Source organism: Mobula hypostoma, chromosome 11, assembly GCF_963921235.1.
Source record: "Mobula hypostoma chromosome 11, sMobHyp1.1, whole genome shotgun sequence".
Classification (NCBI taxonomy): Eukaryota; Metazoa; Chordata; class Chondrichthyes; order Myliobatiformes; family Myliobatidae; genus Mobula; species Mobula hypostoma.
The window spans coordinates 35360496-35379430 of NC_086107.1; the positions used below are offsets into that span (position 1 = coordinate 35360496).

Below are 18935 nucleotides of genomic sequence, written 5' to 3' on the forward strand. Positions count from 1 at the left end.
TAAGACTAATTAATCTGGATTTATCAAAATAAAGTTGAAAGATATTTTTGTTATAATTATACAATTTTAATTAGTAGGAATTAATGCTATCAATTTAAAAGCCATCAAAATAAAGTTTTGTTCCATACTAAAATGAGAAACTTGTAGGAATTATGAAAATGTAAGAGAATGAGGGAGTTTGTAATTTCCTGCCTAACTTCCCAAAGATTTTCAACTGGCTGAAACTTACGACTCACTTTGTGCTGGGTTCTTGTTTGACCGTAAGAGCTGCCTTGTGTGCTGCTTAGGAAAGCTTAATCAGTGCTGCTAAACCTCTGAGAGCAAATCCCACACCATCCTGGTCTCAACAGAACATTCTGAAGATCACATTAGGTGTGGTAATGCCACCAGCCTAAAGGCATACCCCCCACCCCCCCAAAGTGTTCAGTAACTTCTCTTAAATCCTCTCCACAGTTATCTTCTGTTTTGAACTTCTCATGAACCAATTCTGAGTTGTGAAGGATTTCCAACATAGCTTGACAAGGTTTGGATTTAATAGTAACTTATATTTTAACATTGGTAGATAAAGGATTGGGTGGTGGGGTGGAGATATATCTCTACCAAGAAGCAGTAAGGTGCTCTTTCTGTCTGCTATCCTGCAGGTCACCCTGGGCAAGGTGTAGTGGATGATCGTATGAGCGGCTGGTGTATATCACAGATCCTGGTTAGGATGTTAGGCAGACAATCTCTGAAGAGTATTGTCAATGACTGGGGTCACCCGTCTTGTAAAGACACTGCCCATAAGAAGGCAATGGGAAACCATTTCTGCGCAAAAATTTGCCAAGATCATCATGGTCAAAGACCATGATCATCCACATCATGGTACAAAACCAATGAATGAATGGGATAAAGGATAATTTGCAATCTTGTGACAGCTGTAGGATTGCGAATCTCATCTTTTTTGCAGAGTTAATAATGGACTGTTGAATAAAATAATTAATTTCCTTTCCCCGCGAACACACTCCCAACTAATTCACCTTGTTAAACAGATACAATGGCCTGATTTAAAATCTGTTAAATCTGCACTGGGATATATTATGTTAATATGTATTTCCTGAATATCTTTAAATTCTCAAAAATGTTGATGGTAATCATGAAAACAGCTGCGTATACTGAACTTCAAGACCCACCAACAGAATATTATGACTGCCGCATGGTAATAAACGCTCTGCTTTTAATGCTCAATTAACAAAGCTGATTGTACTGTGAGGCTCACTGAGTCCCAAAATTGACTGTGGGCTCATCAGAGGAAATTAAAAAGTGGACTATTACATTACCTCATCTTTTCCATTTACAATGTTCCAGCCTGTTACTGCTCTATCAGCAGCCAAAAAGCTGATTAAGAGGGCACCACTGCTGTTGTTTTGGATAATGAATATAGTTGGTGACCCTTGCAATGCAGCTGGAATGGCATCAGTGCCAAGATGTGAAGCACGTTAGAGATTAAACTTAGAGGGGAACATATTCCTGCAGTGTAATTGCTCCATGAGAAGAAAATCTACTTCACTTTACTAACTAACCAAAGGGGAACTGAACAAAACTTGAGTATTGACTAGGAGATAAGTTACCCTCAGAATAGAAACTACGAGTTGCATACAATCCGTGCACCTCATAAAATCATTACGACTCTTTTGGGAGCTTCTGCTCCACATCAGTAGGAGAAACTAATCTTAAAATATTTATATGCTGTGCCTTAATCAAGATGGCTTGATTAACAATTGGATGCAAGTTTGAATAGAATTACAGTGAAGAGTTTTATTAAATCAGATCATTATTTTGTGAATGTGGGGCAGGTCATCTTTAACACTTATCTTTGCTTTTGTTAAACAGGGTAACACACTCAACATGTTGGAGGAACTCAGCAGGTCAGGCAGCATCCATGGAGAAGAATAAACAGTCAACCTATTGTGCTGAGACCCCTCATGAAGATTGGAAAGGAAGAATAAAAAGCCAGAAACCAGAATTTGTTAAATAGTGTTGAAGGACAAATGTACACAGACCATAATAATGTCAAAAGTAAGATGTGAAACATAAAATAAATTTAGATTAACAAGCTAAATTAGGTTCTTAATACTTAAAACACTAGAGATTCTGCAGATGCTGAAAATGCAGACTATACACATGAAATGTTGGAAGAATTCAGCTGGTCAGGAAATGAATAAACAGTCAATGTTTCAGGCTGAAACCCTTCATCGAGACTGGAAATGGAGGGGGAAGATGCCAGAAAGGTTCCAAAGGTTCAAAGGTTCATTTTATTATCAAATTATGTATGTAGGATACAACTCTGAAATGTGCCTTCTCTAGGTAGTCATAAAATACAGAAACCATTGAAGTAGTTGAAAGAAAGAACATCAATTCCCCCCGCATGAAAAGCAAAATAAATAAAACTCACAAACCTAAACCCCCTAACCCCTCCTTTGCCAAAAACTAACATATCACCCAACTCCCACACCACCAATCAGCACCAAAAAAGAATGGGTGAGAATACGAAAGAAACATATAACTAAAAGAAGCCCCTCCGAGGGAAGCGACTCGAACCCACCTGACCCTCCGAGGGAAGGGACTCAACCCTATTGGCCCCTCCAAGGAAGGCGACTCAACCCTATTGGCCCCTCCAAGGGAAGCGACTCGAATCCATCAATCCCTCCTAGGGAAGTGACTCGAACCCATTGGCCCCTCCGAGGGAAGTGACTCGAATCCATCAATCCCTCCTAGGGAAGTGACTCGAACCCATTGGCCCCTCCGAGGGAAGTGACTCGAACCCATTGGCCTCTCTGAGGGAAGCGACTTGAACCTATCGGCCCCTACAATGAAAGCCAATTGAACCCATCGGATCCTCCGAGAACTGCTTGCTCTCCTCCAAGTAAACCTTGATGTTTCAATCTTCCTCAATGCTTTAATCGGTGAGAAATATAGTTGATCATGGCCCCTCATCTCGTGGTAGCTTGTGCTCACATTTCTCTCCTGGAGTTTTCTTGGGGACAGCAGAGTGCTAGCTCACCTGATCGAACTACAGACTGTAAGTCACAGGCTCCAACAGTTTCAAAAACTAAATTAAGATAAAAAGAACAAGTAGAAGCTGTAGAAAAACTGAAATGATCGACTATCTGGAAGATGTTGCCTGACAAATCATTGTTCGCTGGCGCAATCTTAACCAGAAATCCTCACCGGAAGCTGAGTGGGGTGAGGTGAGGGGATGGGGAGGAGGACAAACTAGAAGGTGATAGTTGAAGCCAAGTGGGCGGGAAAGGTAAAGAGCTGGAGAAGAAGGAGTCTAGTAAGAGAGGAGAGTGGACCATGGGTGAAAGGGAAAAAGAAGAGGCACCAGTGGGAGGTGATAGGCAGGTGAGGAGAAGAGGTAGGTGGCCACAGTGTGGAATAGAAGAAAAGAGAATGGGGAAGGAAAAAGGAGAAAAATAGAGAAAAAGAGAAAAAATACGGGAAGGAGAAATCGAAGTTCTTGCCAACAGGCTAAATAGATGGAATATGAGGCATTGCTCCTCCACCCTGAGAGCAGCTTCATTGCAGCAAAAGAGGTGGCCATGGACCAACACATCAGAACGGGAGTGGGTACAGGAATGAATATAGTTGTATTTAAAGCAAGACACATAAAATGCTGGAGGAACTCAGCAGGTCAGGGAGCATCTGTGGAAAAGTGTAAACAGTCGATGTTTCAGGCCCAGACCCTTCTTCAGGACCGAGAAGAAAAGAGGGAGATACCTCCTCCAGCATTTTGTGCATGTTGCTTTGGATTTCCAGCATCTGCAGATTTCCCTGTGTTTATGGTTGTATTCAACCTGTTTTATCATCTGGTTTAAATTGAAATGAATATTAGTTTGTTCTCTTGTTGGTTGTTAACAGCCAAACAGATTTTTGCTTGTTGAACTTCCAGAAGTAGCATGAAAATAGTAATGAGTCCAGTCACACCAGATATTTCTCAAAGGGAACCGAGCTGCTTAGATATACATTGCTAGGAACAAAAGCAAAAATTGCAGTGTTGAACTCAAAGTGGATGAAGTATGAAGATGGTTGAGCAAATTTGGAATAACAATCACAGTATACAAGGTTTAGATTAATTCTGAACAATGACAAGAAAAAAATGGGAACAAAAATGGATGACAACTTCAATCAACTGAGGAGATCTGTCCCAGGTACACTGGAGTCAAAGACTAACAATTAGAAAAGCAGTGAAATAAAAGGAAAACTTTCAAGGAGATAGTTGACATGTATTCTTGGTAATTCCCCAAAAGGAAAAAGGAAGAGGAAAAAAAGCCAGAGGTTCTCCGATGACAATCGTATCAAAAGCAAATGGCAGCTTTGCAATGCAAAAGAACATCAGGCTGAATACATATTTTACAGAAAGATAGTGTTAAAAATGGGAAAGAATGAAATAAGATGAACGGTCAATGTGCAAATGAACTGTGCAGCTTTCAAAAGGCAGATTAGCATTAAATGGGCTGTTAAAAAGAGCAGAAATCAAAATTGAGACCTATCAATGGAAATCTATCAACTAATGTACCAAATGAGTACTTTGCACAGGGATTTCCTAAAGAAAAGGGCTTTGTTCTTGATATACTGGATAAGATAAAAATAGATAGAGTGTAAAAAAACTAAGTAAATCAAGTGGCTTTGTATGGATATATTTTAAGTAACAAGGATAGAAATAGTGGAAGTTCTGGTCATAATCTTCTCATCATCCTCAGATGCAGAAAGCAGCAGAAGAGGAGTGAAGGACTGCAAACAAAACACTCAATTCAAAAGCAGTGAGAAAAATAAATCAGGCAATTGCTGACCAATCCCCTTAGTTTTCCTAGCCAGAAAGCTTTTGGAAACAATAGTCCAGGAGAAAATTGACACAAATGGAAAGGCGACTGATTTACTGAGAGCAAAATGTGTTCAGCTAATTTAATGGCTTTGTTGAGCACCTTGGCATGTTTTAGCACATTAAAGAGGTTAAATAAATTGTTAATGGTGTATTTTTGGATGACATAACAATGACAGCTATGCAACTCGTAAAATACATAGCGATTAAATGTTTTGGATTAAAGAAGCAAAAGGAGATCATAAACAGACAGTTGCAGTGAACAGCTCTACACTGGACAGGATTTCGGCATCTTGATTCATTCCCCAGATGGCTATAGGACTGCAGTGGATTTTAATATACACATGACTGACACTTGAAATTGGGATACATGCCAAAATTTCAAAACTTACAATGACACAAAAACAAGGAAGTGAAGTGAACAATAAAGATAATTAAAGAGCAAGATAATGTGGACAAGTTAGTATTAGATAAAAACTAACACTAAAAGGCATTAGGTGATGTATTTTGGAAGGAATGGTGAGATAGAATACAAGCTAAACAGCCTACTTCAGAGGGATAGAAGAACAAAGAAATCTGACAGTATTTGTGCAGAAATATTTAATAGCAGCTTGAGAGCCTAACAAACTAAAAGAATTGACAAAAAAGCTACAGGCAAAAGCACTATCAAGAGCCAGCAGATATGATAAAACTATTCAAATCACTAGTTCAAATACTGTATCTAATTTTGGGCTAAGCAAGGACACATAGGTTCTGCAGGGCATAGGGTAGAGATTTACTGGAAAATTTCTTGGGTTGAGAGATCATAGTTACCTAGATAGACCAGAGAAACTGGGATTGATCTCCCTGGAAAGCAAAAGTAAAGAGAAGTTTGACAGCAGAATGTAAAACCATTAAGAGATTAGATACATGAAGAAAAATAGTTTCCACAGCTCGAAGGTCAGTAACAACCAGATTCAGATTTAAAATAAAAACAGAAAATCTTGGAAATACCTGGGTATGACAGCATTGACATCTGACATGTGAATATTTTCAGCATTTACATTGCTTTGCTTTTGTGCTCAGATTGAAGTCAACTGACAAAAGAGACAAATGTCATGACGATGAACTTTTTTTTTTACAGAGACGGTAGTTAGAATTTGAATGAATTGCCGAATAGATTGGTGGAAACTGGTTCAAAAGAAGCTTTAAAAATGAATTATATAAATACTTAAGTATTAAAAGAATGTTACAAAGTTCTGGGGAAAAAGCTGTGGAGTAGGACTATCTATGATAACGGCTCGAATTAATTGGTACAGAACTGCCAGGCTGAATTGCCTCCTTTTATAGTGTACCATTCTTTGATAACCTGATTAAACTGCTGAAGATGTCATATGGCAGGGGAAGCATTAAGTTCCATTGACTAAGATTAGCTTTACATTTCACATTTGTATGGAAATGTACCATTAAGAGTTTCTTTACATTTGAACATTTCCCAACATTCGGGGGTTCAGTGAACTGCCTACAGTCAGCAGAGTTCTGTGTTTAAGTCTGCACCATCCACAAGATAATGGAGGTATGCTCTAAAAATGTGGCCTTCTCTGCAATACCATTTCCGAATGTGTACAATTAGTGATCCATTGTTTAAGGTCTTTGCACAGACAGAAACAAATAGTGTTTGCCACTTGTCATGGGTATTAGCTTATCAAGGATAAGGGTGTTACATACTGTATTCATTTATTAGCTAACTGCCTAAGTCTTGTTCCAATGGAGTTTATAACCACCTCACTTTCTGAAGAATATAGAACATATGGTGACTCGGGATAGATGCCAACCACTGGTAGATACATTAACACAAGAGATTCTGCAAGAGCTAGAAATCCAGAGCAACACCCACAAAATGCTGTCGGATTTCAGCAGGTCAGGCAGCATTTATAAAAAGTGAATAAACAGTCAACATTTTGAGTCAAGACCCTTCATCAAGTCCTGATGAAAGGTCTCGGACAGAATTGCCTGCTCTTTATTGCCCATTACAGATGCTGCTGATGTATGCATATGCTTTCATGCACTGATTCATATTAGTGCCTTTCTAGACTTTTAAGGTGAAGAGAGTACACTATAGACAATTGAAAGTGGTGAAGTCTGCTCAAAAGAGGTATTTACTGAACCTGAACATCAGTGAAAACCAAAAACTTGTTCCTCTCTTCCGTTTTCCCTGCAATCCAGTGGCTGTGGATTGCTTTAAGTGTGCAGTACTATCACCTAGGCTGCCAAGGCTGCACCAGAAGTAAGCAAGTAAAGAAATACAGATACATTCCTCTTCATTTTTCCTGCTTCACTCTACATAAAATGAAATTCAAATCAAAAGTCTATTTAAAGAACTGTTGTTCAACAACCTTGAGCTCAACGTCAGCAACCACCAAAGAGTTGATTGCGGACTTCAAAAACTATGATGAGGGAATACAAACCAATCCTCATAGAGGGATCAGAAATGGAGAGAGTGAACAGCTTCAAGTTCCTGGGTATCAATATCTCTGAGGACATAACCTGGTCCCAACATATTGATGCAGCTATATTTCATTAGGAGCTTGAGGTGATTTGGTGTGTCAACTTGAAAACTTCTACAAAAGTACCGTGGAGAGCACTCTGACTGACTGCATCTCTGCCTGGTATGGGTGGGGGAGGGAGGAGGGGATTGGGGACTACTGCACAAGATTGAAGTAAGTTGCAGAAAGTTTCAAAATTAGTCAGCTCCATCATGGGTACTAGCCTCCGTAGTATCCAAGACATCTTCACAAGGAGCAGTGCCTTAGGAAGGTGGTGTCCATTCAGTATTAGCAATCCCCACCAACCACGACATGACCTCTTCTCATTGTTACCATCAGGAAGGAGGTACAGAAGCCTGAAGGAACACACTCAGCGATTCAGAAGCAGCTTCTTCCCCTCTGCCATCTGATCTCTAAACGGACATTGAACCCGTGAACACTGTTTCTGTTTTTTCTTCACAATTTATTTTAACTTAAGTATTTAATAGACATACTTAATGTAATTATATTTTTCTCTACATTTATTTATCATCCAATTAATTGTACTACTGCTGTAAAGTTAACAAATTTCACACCATATGCTGGCGATATTAAACCTGTTTCAGATTCTGATGAATTTTGCGGAGAAGGGATACTATATTTAATTCTTAATCCTCCGAAGTGACCTGATGGACTGGGCAGTTCCAGTTGTACCACTTTTTATTAAAGATTCAGATATTACAGCCACTTTTTCTTCTTTCAATTGTCATGTGAATTAAGATGTGAGAAGCTGAGATTTGAAAACTCTACGTTAACAGTTACTGTCAGTGTAGAAATGCTACAACAAACTTGAAAGAACTAAAGTTGCATTTTTTTATCTCCAAAACTTAATTAATTGCTCATTTGTGTGAAAAATGGGTTAAAGATTACATTACCTCGGGAATTAATTAAATAACGCCCTGGATTCAATTAGTTCATGGTAATATTCTATTCCAATAGCAATAAAACTGCAAAATTGACTTGAACTTTGTCCGCTGGGGAACTCCAATTAATGGTGAGAACATTTTTGTGTTTTTCCATTTTTTATTGGCATATATCACTGAAAACATGATGAAATTTGTTATTAACAGTGAGGTGTCAGTTATTATAGATACATACACTGTTCACTCAGATGTCGGCGACAGTCTAGTTATGTAGAGCAGTGGTCCCCAACCACCGGGCCGCGGACCAGTGCTGGGCCGCAAAGCGTGTGCTACTGGGCTGCGAGGGAACGATATGATTTGGCGATATGAGTCAGCTGCACCTTTCCTCATTCCCTGTCACGCCCACTGTTGAGCTTGAATGCACGCGAAGTCATTACCCATGCGTTATCTATGTCAGCGCGGGAAGGAGATCAACTCCTCGAGCTTGCAAATGACGGCGGGCTGAAAAGTATGTTTCACATAACATCTCTGCCGGCATTCTGGATCAAAGTCAAGGCTCAATATCCTGAGATAGCCACGAAAGCACTGAAAACGTTGCTTCCATTTCCAACATCATATCTCTGCAATGAATGCAACGAAAACTAAATTGCGGAATAGACTGGATATAAGGAACCTCCTTCGAGTATCGCTGTCTCCCGTCACCCCTCGATGGCACTGTCTTGTTGCAGGGAACAAGGCCAGGGCTCCCACTGATTCAGCGATATTGGTGTGTTGCAATGATTTTATATGTTCATACCAGGAAAATATGTGCTGTGTGTTTAACATCCAAACGTTACTTAAAATGTTATGATGCTATTGACTTATAAGTGACTTATATAACCATATAACAATTACAGTACAGAAACAGGCCATCTTGGCCCTTCCAGTCCGTGCCGAACGCTACTCTCACCTAGTCCCACCAACCTGCACTCAGCACATAACCCTCCATTCCTTTCCCATCCATATACCTATCCAATTTTTCGTTAAATGATAATATCGAACCTGCCTCTACCACTTCTGCTGGAAGTTCGTTCAACACTTACTTCAAGCTCCCCTGTCCTCCCCTGATAATTGACTTATCACTATATTCATGCGAGGAAAATATGTGCTGTGTGTTTAATATTAAATTCGTTAGATAAACCATTTTAGAAATGAAATTGAGTGTATTAGCCACCTATCACCTATATTCCAGTCATGATTAACACCCCCCCCCCACCGAACAGAATCACCAAAAACGATTTGTAGAAAAAAATCGGCACGCACAGGCATGCGCACGCAGGTGCCTGCACAGGGCTTCATGGTCATGGTAGTCTTTTTGGGGTAAACACAACGTATTTGACTGCTACTCTTGTCCATTGGCAAGCCTACCCCCTCCCCCCCAACACCCAGTTCGGCCGGTCCGCAGTGCAAAAAAGGTTGGGGACCCTTGATGTAGAGGTCTGCACAGGCAGTCGGTTAAAAGGGCTAAGTCGGTTACCAAAAACTAATCATGGAGAATGAGGAGAACATTAGCCTTCATAACCAGATAGCTCAACTGCAAAAGACAGTTTGCTTCAGCTGTATCATTCCATGGCTCCAGACTGAGGCATGACACTTTCAAAGGGAAAATGCTTGTGTTGGAACAGGCACAGCACAGCTCTTTAAATGTTTACCACTGCTCCAAAGGTTAAATTGGAGAGGTTACATAAAGTAGATTGCATTTCCTGTACCTGGCAACTTGTACTGGTGCTAACTTGCAAGGAGACTTTCAAGGTTTTGAAAGGAATTAATAGGTTAGATGGGAACACTTCCCCCTTGAAGGTGTCCGGGGTAAGAAATTTGAGATGACACAAAAAAGGGAATGGCATTGCAAGAAATGATGACAAACATCAGACAGGACTTTGCTTGAAAGCACTCAGAAAGATTTATTAAAGGTCCTACATAAATGCAAGTTACTGTTGGTGAAATGGTCAGATACATGGCAAATTAAATTTAACACAGAACCATGGAATGAGTAAATTTGGTCGGAGGGGCGATGCAATTCCAAATGCTACAGTTTTGGAAGAGGTGTAGGATTAGTAAGGTGAAGGTGACAGGACAACTTGAGAAGATGATCTTTGACTTTATATGGTTTGTAAAAGCCAAGAATAAAGCGTTAACACTTTATAAAACAATAGCTAGGCCTTGACTAGAGTCCTGTGTTCAGTTCTGGACACCGGATTATGAAGACTTCAGTGCCTGGATAGGTTTACTAACATAGCACAAGTGATAAGATCCAATGACCAGGGAGACAGCCATTCATCTCAAATACCAAAAGGATAACAGAAGGTTTGATTTTGAAAGAGAATATGGAGAATCAGTTTCTTTTCGCTAAAGGTTCAATAGCCCCAAGACATAGGTTTAAGATAATTGGAAAAAGAACAAAACAGTAAATCAGGAAAAGAAAATTTATGCACCAAATTGTTGTAATCAGAAACTACAACCCTGAAAGGGGAACTGATTCTACAGTAACCTGCAAATAGACAACTGAATAAACATAAAATGTGCAGGCTCTGAGTAAACAACTGAGCAAGGGACTAATCGGATCTCTTTTCAAAGAAATACCATGAACATCATCGGCCATATACATTCCTTAGGCTAGAAATTTCAACAGATATCTCTGAAAAACAGAGAAACTATGATGGTGAAAATCAATTCAACTCAAATAGGAGTAACCCAGGACCTTTTCTGGGTGTCTAAGTGGCCCCTGGGAAATACATTTTCTCATTTTTCAGTGGTAATTTAGGCAGTTTTATGCTCCAAATGAAGTCAACAATAGTGTACCACAGAAAATGTGAAATTTTCAACCTCATTGATTTGAAAAAGATTTGTTCTTACTTCCTCATAGAATAACTAGATCATAATAACCATATTTCACGTAAAATTATTCCATTAAAACAGAATTTTTTTTCTGAGATCTGTGAACCATGGGAACTTAAATACACATTCAGAATGTGTACTGAATAACTCACGGAATGGATTGTCTTGCACACGGAGCAAGAGTTATTGACCTAACTATTGGTACTTAGTGCTATTTCAGGTTGGAAGATATTGGTGGAATCCCTCTTTGGTTATCAAGCCAAATACCACCAGCAAGTCAAGCCCCACACATACAAGTTGCTGGTGAACGCAGCAAGCCAGGCAGCATCTCTAGGAAGAGGTGCAGTCGACGTTTCAGGCCGAGACCCTTCGTCAGGACTAACGGAAGGAAAAGTGAGTAAGGGATTTGAAAGTTGGAGGGGGAGGGGGAGATCCAAAATGATAGGAGAAGACAGGAGGGGGAGGGATGGAGCCAAGAGCTGGACAGGTGATAGGCAAAAGGGATACGAGAGGATCATGGGACAGGAGGTCCAGGAAGAAAGACAAGGTGGGGGGGACCCAGAGGATGGGCAAGGGGTATATTCAGAGGGACAGAGGGAGAAAAAGGAGAGTGAGAGAAAGAATGTGTGTATAAAAATAAGTAACAGATGGGGTACTAGGGGGAGGTGGGGCATTAGCGGAAGTTAGAGAAGTCGATGTTCATGCCATCAGGTTGGAGGCTACCCAGACGGAATATAAGGTGTTATTCCTCCAACTTGAGTGTGGCTTCATCTTTACAGTAGAGGAGGCCGTGGATAGACATGTCAGACTGGGAATGGGATGTGGAATTAAAATGTGTGGCCACTGGGAGATCTGGCGGACAGAGCGTAGGTGTTTAGCAAAGCGGTCTCCCAGTCTGCGTCGGGTCTCGCCAATATATAAAAGGCCACATCGGGAGCACCGGACGCAGTATATCACCCCAGCCGACTCACAGGTGAAGTGTTGCCTCACCTGGAAGGACTGTTTGGGGCCCTGAATGGTGGTAAGGGAGGAAGTGTAAGGGCATGTGTAGCACTTGTTCCGCTTACATGGATAAGTGCCAGGAGGGAGATCAGTGGGGAGGGATGGGGGGGACGAATGGACAAGGGAGTTGCGTAGTGAGCGATCCCTGCAGAATGCAGAGATAGGTGGGGAGGAAAGATGTGCTTAGTGGTGGGATCCCATTGGAGGTGGCGGAAGTTATGGAGAATAATATGTTAGACCCGGAGGCTGGTGGGGTGGTAGGTGAGGACCAGGGGAACCCTATTCCTAGTGGGGTGGCGGGAGAATGGAGTGAGAGCAGATGTACGTGAAATGGGGGAGATGCCCCCCCATCCCTCCTCACTGATCTCCCTCCTGGCACTTATCCGTGTAAGCGGAACAAGTGCTACACATGCCCTTACACTTCCTCCCTTACCACCATTCAGGGCCCCAAACAGTCCTTCCAGGTGAGGCAACATTTCACCTGTGAGTCGGCTGGGGTAATATACTGCGTCCGATGGTCCCGATGTGGCCTTTTATATACTGGCGAGACCCAACACAGACTGGGAGACCGCTTTGCTGAACACCTACGCTCTGTCCGCCGGAGAAAGCAGGATCTCCCAGTGGCCACACATTTTAATTCCACATCCCATTCCCATTCTGACATGTCTATCCACGGCCTCCTCTACTGTAAAGATGAAGCCACACTCAGGTTGGAGGAACAACACCTTATATTCCGTCTGGGTAGCCTTCAACCTGATGGCACGAACATCGACGTCTCTAACTTCCGCTAATGCCCCATCTCCCCCTCGTACCCCATCTGTTACTTATTTTTATACACACATTCTTTCTCTCACTCTCCTTTTTCTCCCTCTGTCCCTCTGAATATACCCCTTGCCCATCCTCTGGGTCCCCCCCCGCCATCTTTCTTCCCGGACCTCTTGTCCCATGATCCTCTCGTATCCCTTTTGCCTATCACCTGTCCAGCTCTTGGCTCCATCCCTCCCACTCCTGTCTTCTCCTATCATTTTGGATCTCCCCCTCCCCCTCCAACTTTCAAATCCCTTACTCACTTTTCCTTCCGTTAGTCCTGACGAAGGGTCTCGGCCTGAAACGTCGACTGCACCTCTTCCTAGAGATGCTGCCTGGCCTGCTGCGTTCACCAGCAACTTGTATGTGTGTTGCTTGAATTTCCAGCATCTGCAGAATTCCTGTTGTTAGCAAGTCAAGCCCCTTGCTATACTGTTGAGCACTTAATTGATGAAGTATGATTGACCCATCACACAAAATACAACAGGTGGAATAGAGTTTGCAAAGGACACAAACTTGAACATGCTCTGCAAAAGAATAGTGACAGACTTTAGGAGGACTTAGAGAGAATTTTCTTTGATAATACTCATGAAATCTGCCTTAGGAGGAATAAGGAGTCTTCAGATCAGTCTGGGAATTGGTGAAGTGACGAAAGCAGTTGGAAGCAAGGGGTTTGTCTTGGTGAATTAATGCAATGCTCAGATCTAGTCTCAGGGTGGAGTGGAGAGTGGTGTATTTCTGTGTGTTTGTCATGGAATTTGTTGCAGATATTTCACAGCTTTCCCTCATTTGAAATGTTATGGTACTCTTTTTATCCAAAAGTGGGCACCTGGAAAGACCAGTTGTATCATCAGTACATGGGGTCATATACCTACCCTGCATGCAAATGATTGACATGGTGGTATGGAGCTTGCCAGAGGCCCAGATTGCCAAACTCTGTTGGAAAGTGCGAGCACAAAGAGACCATGCTGGACTAAATTTGAGACACTGACAGACGCTTGAGAATTGTGGCAGAGTTTGCATATTATCACTTCCTACAAAGCAAAAACAGGTAGCATAAGAGGCAACAGTGCCTCTCTTCTGGATGAGCCAATGCCTTTTATGTATGCTTTGAACAGGAGAACATGAGACACCTACATGAGCTTTCATGGCTCCAGGTGACCCTGTGATCTCAGAATTCGAAGCCAACATCAGGGCATCCTTCAAGAGGGTGAACCGTGAAAGGAGTCTAGCCCAGATGCCAAACCTGGCACAGAGCTGAAGATACCTAGAGACTAGTTGGCTGAGGTATTTACAGTCATATTTAACCTCTTGTTTCTGTGCTCTGAGGTTACCTTTTGCTTCAAAAGGTTGCCATTTATCAGTGCCCAAGAATAGAATGGTAAACTGCCTCAATGACTCCCTTCCAGTTGCATTAAAATGGTGCTTCTTGATGTTAATTACAAAGTAAATCAACTCTGGCCTCACAAAAGACATGCATCCCCTTCAGTTTGCCTGATACCATAGCAGGTGAATAGCAGATGCTATCCCATTGGTTCTCCACTCAGTTCTGGATCATCTGGATACCAGCTACAGTTCATTGTATGTACAATCACTCCCTCCTAACTTATCATCAACTCCAAGACCTGGGCATCTGTACCTCATTTTGCAACTGGCTTTTTGACTTCCTCACCAGCAGACCTCAGTCAATGATGATCAGCAACATCTCCTCCTTACGGACCATCATCACAAATGCACCTCAAGGCTGCATGCCCTCTTGCGCTACTCACTTTATGCTCTTGGCTGTGTGACTACACACAGCTCCAACACCATCTATAAATTTGCTGACAACTCCACTGTTGTTGGCTGAATCCTGGGTAGCGGTGAGTCAGTGTACAGGAGTGAGATAAAATATCTGTTTGAGTGGTGCCATGATAACAACCTTGCCCTTACAATTAATGAAACCAAGAAGCTAATACATTGATTTCAGAAAGGGGAAGTTAGGTGACCACATACCAATTTTCACTAGTGGATTATAGGTGAGAGATTAAGCAGCTTCAAGTTCCTGGACATTAATATCTTGGCCCAACACACAGATGCAATCATGAAGAAGATGCACCAGTGCCTCCACTTTCTTAGCAGCTTAAGGAGATTTGGCAGACCATCAAATAATCTGTTAACTTTACCAGATGCACCTTTGGTAGTATCCTGATTGGTTGCATCATGTCTTGGTATAGAAATTCCAATGCGCAGGAACATAGGCAATGACAGAGAATTGTGGTCACAGCATGGTTCAGCATAGGCACAGCCCTCCACACTACTGATAGCATCTGTAGGAGGTGCTACCTCAAGGAGGTGATGTCAATCATCAAGGATTCCCACCATCCAACCGATGCCCTCTTCTTGCTGCTTCCGTCAGGTAAGAGGTATTGAAAACTGAGGTCTCATACCTCCAGATTCAGGAACAGGAATCATTAGGTCCTTGACCCTACCTGCAAAACGCTAAACACTACTTCAGCAATGAAACACTAAGAACCACCTCTTGCACTACCACAGACATGTGTCTTTTCTTTGCACTGTTTTTATTCTTCTTTTTCACTGTGTGGTATAATTTGTATTCTGTGCGTTGTCTGTAGCAAGCAAGCTTTTCATTGTACTGTATCGCTCTATACTTGTGCATGTGACATAACTTCACTTGACTTCAGAAGCCAGCACATGCGTTGGCAAACGTTTAGTCATATGACAAAAGTTGCAAACGAAGCTGGCCCTAGATGTGAGCCTTGATTGCTTTGTCGAAGGAATCTAAATCATGGCCACTTACAAATCCCTAGCCTCATGATCAAGAAGACAGTGGTAAGAGGCTAAGGATTTCCAACAAGAAGACAATTTATTTCTCGGAGTAGGAGAGAGGCCAGACTGCGCAGGTGCGTGACGTCAGCCAGTTGAGCGCGAACAGTTTAAAAAGAGGAAGAAAGTCGCAGACTTTTTCTCTTCGGATCAAGAAGACAGCGGTAAGAGGCTAAGGATTTCCAGCAAGAAGACATTTTATTTTTGGAGTAGGAGAGAGGCCAGACTGCGCAGGCTTGTGACGTCAGCTGGTTGAGCGCGAACAGTTTAAAAAGAAAACCGCCATATCCAGCGGGTAGCGTCGGAGCGGGCTGCGGAGTGAGAGGGTGCAGAGTGAAAGGGCTTTGGCTCAACGGGCTTCGGTGGAGACGGGAAGAGGCTTCCTGCGACCGTTGAGTCTCATAGTAACGGAGTAAGTTACAGTTTTTTGGTATTTAGTACAAACAGTAGCACTAGAGGTATGCATCTAGGATTAGCGTTGTGCTTGGAGTGCCAGATGTGGGGACCACAGTGACTCTCGTTCACTGTGGTCCTCCTCTGTCAGGTCTGCCTCTTCAACAGTATCCAAAACGATATATCGATTTCTGAGGGGGACTATCACAGGGGTGCTATCCACTACCTCTCTATAGGTAGTATCTATTACCTCCTCACTTTCCCTAATTAGCCGAAGGTCATCAATTTCCATCTCCAGCTCCTTAACACGGTCCTTCAGGAGCCTCATCTCAGTGCACCTGGTGCAGATGTAATCCTTGGGGAGGCTGGGAGTCTCCCAGGTTATGGGTGAGTTATATGTACTGTGTTGTGCACCTTGGTCCGGAGGAATGTTGTTTCATTTGGCAGTATACATGTGCACACCTGAATTTGATCTTGATTACAGTCTTCCTTATATTGCAGTTGTGTACTTACAGAGATGTTACTGGCTATGTTTTACTGGGATTAACTGGCTGTGAAACATACAATTGAAGTTTTGGATCTTTATGTGACTTTCTCAAACAGGATCAGAGTGATTTGCAACACTCTTTTAATGCCACAAAAACTGAGTGTAGGAACATCTACAGCCTACCATTCTATCATTCCATGATGCCATAGGGTCTGGAAAAATTGGTTTTATTAGTTTTAATTTTAGTGAACTTGGCGGGTTTATAACTCTAACAAGCCACTGATCATTACAAAAGCATAGATTTGATTGCAAACTGATAAATATTTAAAAGAGATGAAAGCGTCATCAGGTATGGCAATTAGCAGTTACTTGTGAAGTACATGAAATATGGATTTCTGGATTAAGCAAGATGCAATGATTCTGTCCAAACTATCTCACGAAATAGTGTCATCAGCAGTTTGCAGCTGATGGAGCATTTGTGAGCAGCTTTGAAAAGTGAATTAATGAGTTGTGTAGCAACAGCTTTGCACTAAAGTGAAAGATAACAAATGGGTTTTTGTTTGAAAATGCGGCTGTCTTAAAAACACCACTTAACTTGAGTATTTATTGAGGTGCATGGCCAGTTTCTGTTGTTTTTGTCACAATAGCAGGTGGCCTGATAAAACTTACTCTCTATATCTAATATGAAAAATGAGTAATTGAGTGAGGAAACATTTCTCAGAGTTGTCTGTGAGAAGTAGAAGTAACAAAATAGAAATTACATTTCTGTCAAAGCAAAATTAATTATTGCGTGGATAGAAACAGAGGCTAACTTGGTATCTGAATGTCAGAATAATAGCATTTACATTCCTCTACCAGATATAAAGTATTCAGTCAACAGTAGTCCTTTGGCTATCAAAACAAGGTTAAATACTTTAAAGCAGAACAAGTTCATATCTAACCCAATGATTTGTTATATAACCTGCTTTTCAGCAGTTAAAATCAGTTTTAAACCCATCTTCCTCCTGCTGTAATTACAGAAATCATAGCAATTTGGTTATTGCCACAGAAACAGTTGTCATGTCATATACAGAACAGGTCTCTAGAAATATAGGATGAAACACTAGAGCGGTCACATAAAGAAACAAAAGAGTTGCATTTATTTAGCAACTTTTACTACTTTAGTACTTCCAAAAATGTAGCCAATGAAGTCCTTTTGAAATATGATTATGTTCGTTATGTAGATACAGCCAAAATACACACAGCAAACAACCACAAAATCCAATGTTATCAGATGAGATAGTCAGCTTTAGTAAAGATGTTTGGGGGAATAATCATTTGCCAGAGCACTGGATATAGCGTCCCTGTTGGTTACTAAAACTGTATCATGGGATCTTCTACATCTCAAAGTGAAAATGTGACATCAGCGCCACACCACCTCTGATTTGTTAGGTCAAGGGAACGGAGTGGGTTCTGAAGCCAACTGGGTCATGGTTGACAATAATACAATGACTTCAAAGCTGCTAGCTCATCTTCAAAAGAGAAACCGACTTTATTAAGGAAAGAGATCTTGGTCTTATGAACAGAAAGCTGCAATAAACTCAGTGAAAAGGCAGTCCTGTTGTCATTTTTACAAATTGTATGAACTGGTTAATACAGAAATTGGCAGTCCGCCAACCTAAATCTCTTTGCCTAACTGCTATGTTTCTGGGAATCTGCAGGTCTAGAAGCCTCCCAAAGGTATAAAATACAAGAAAATAGCATTGCTCATGCCTGCCTTGCCTTTAATATGATAATAATTGACCTACCTCAGATCACTAACTCAAGGTAACTTTACAGCTAGTCAAAGTACAAAATGTTAACTAGGAGAAGAGAGACCATAATACTGTAATTTCTAGACATTCTGTGGTAATTTATATCACCACAAAGAGGACAAAAACATGCTGAAAATGGTTTCTACGGTACTGTATATCTAAACTGTGGTCCATCATCGTTCATGCAGAGGTTTGAACTTCAGGACAGATAATTACTTACTCTGGGGAAGACTCTGGAGTTAGGCTCGACATCTCCTCTGGTGTAGGTACTGTAAGAAAGATTAGAAAAATAGGTTCAGATCATATGTGGAACTACCAACATATTAGTAGTTTTACACCTTCATGTGAAATGCTATCAAAAACTATAACATTTATTGAGCAAAGTTTTTATTATTTTAGCAGTTTCAATAATTGGTTCAATATGTTTTGCTGTTGATTATGTCAAAAATCAAATACAGAGAA

At 41.3% G+C, this 18935-nt stretch overlaps 1 protein-coding gene across 1 annotated transcript in view; it reads right to left on the reverse strand.

Moving 5' to 3' along the window:
• LOC134354260 (serine/threonine-protein kinase BRSK2-like) overlaps positions 1-18935 on the reverse strand; it is a 1028846-nt gene that overhangs the window by 91360 nt on the left and 918551 nt on the right. The window contains 1 exon segment of the mRNA XM_063063164.1: positions 18694-18742. Within this exon segment, the coding sequence (XP_062919234.1) occupies positions 18694-18742 (49 nt within the window).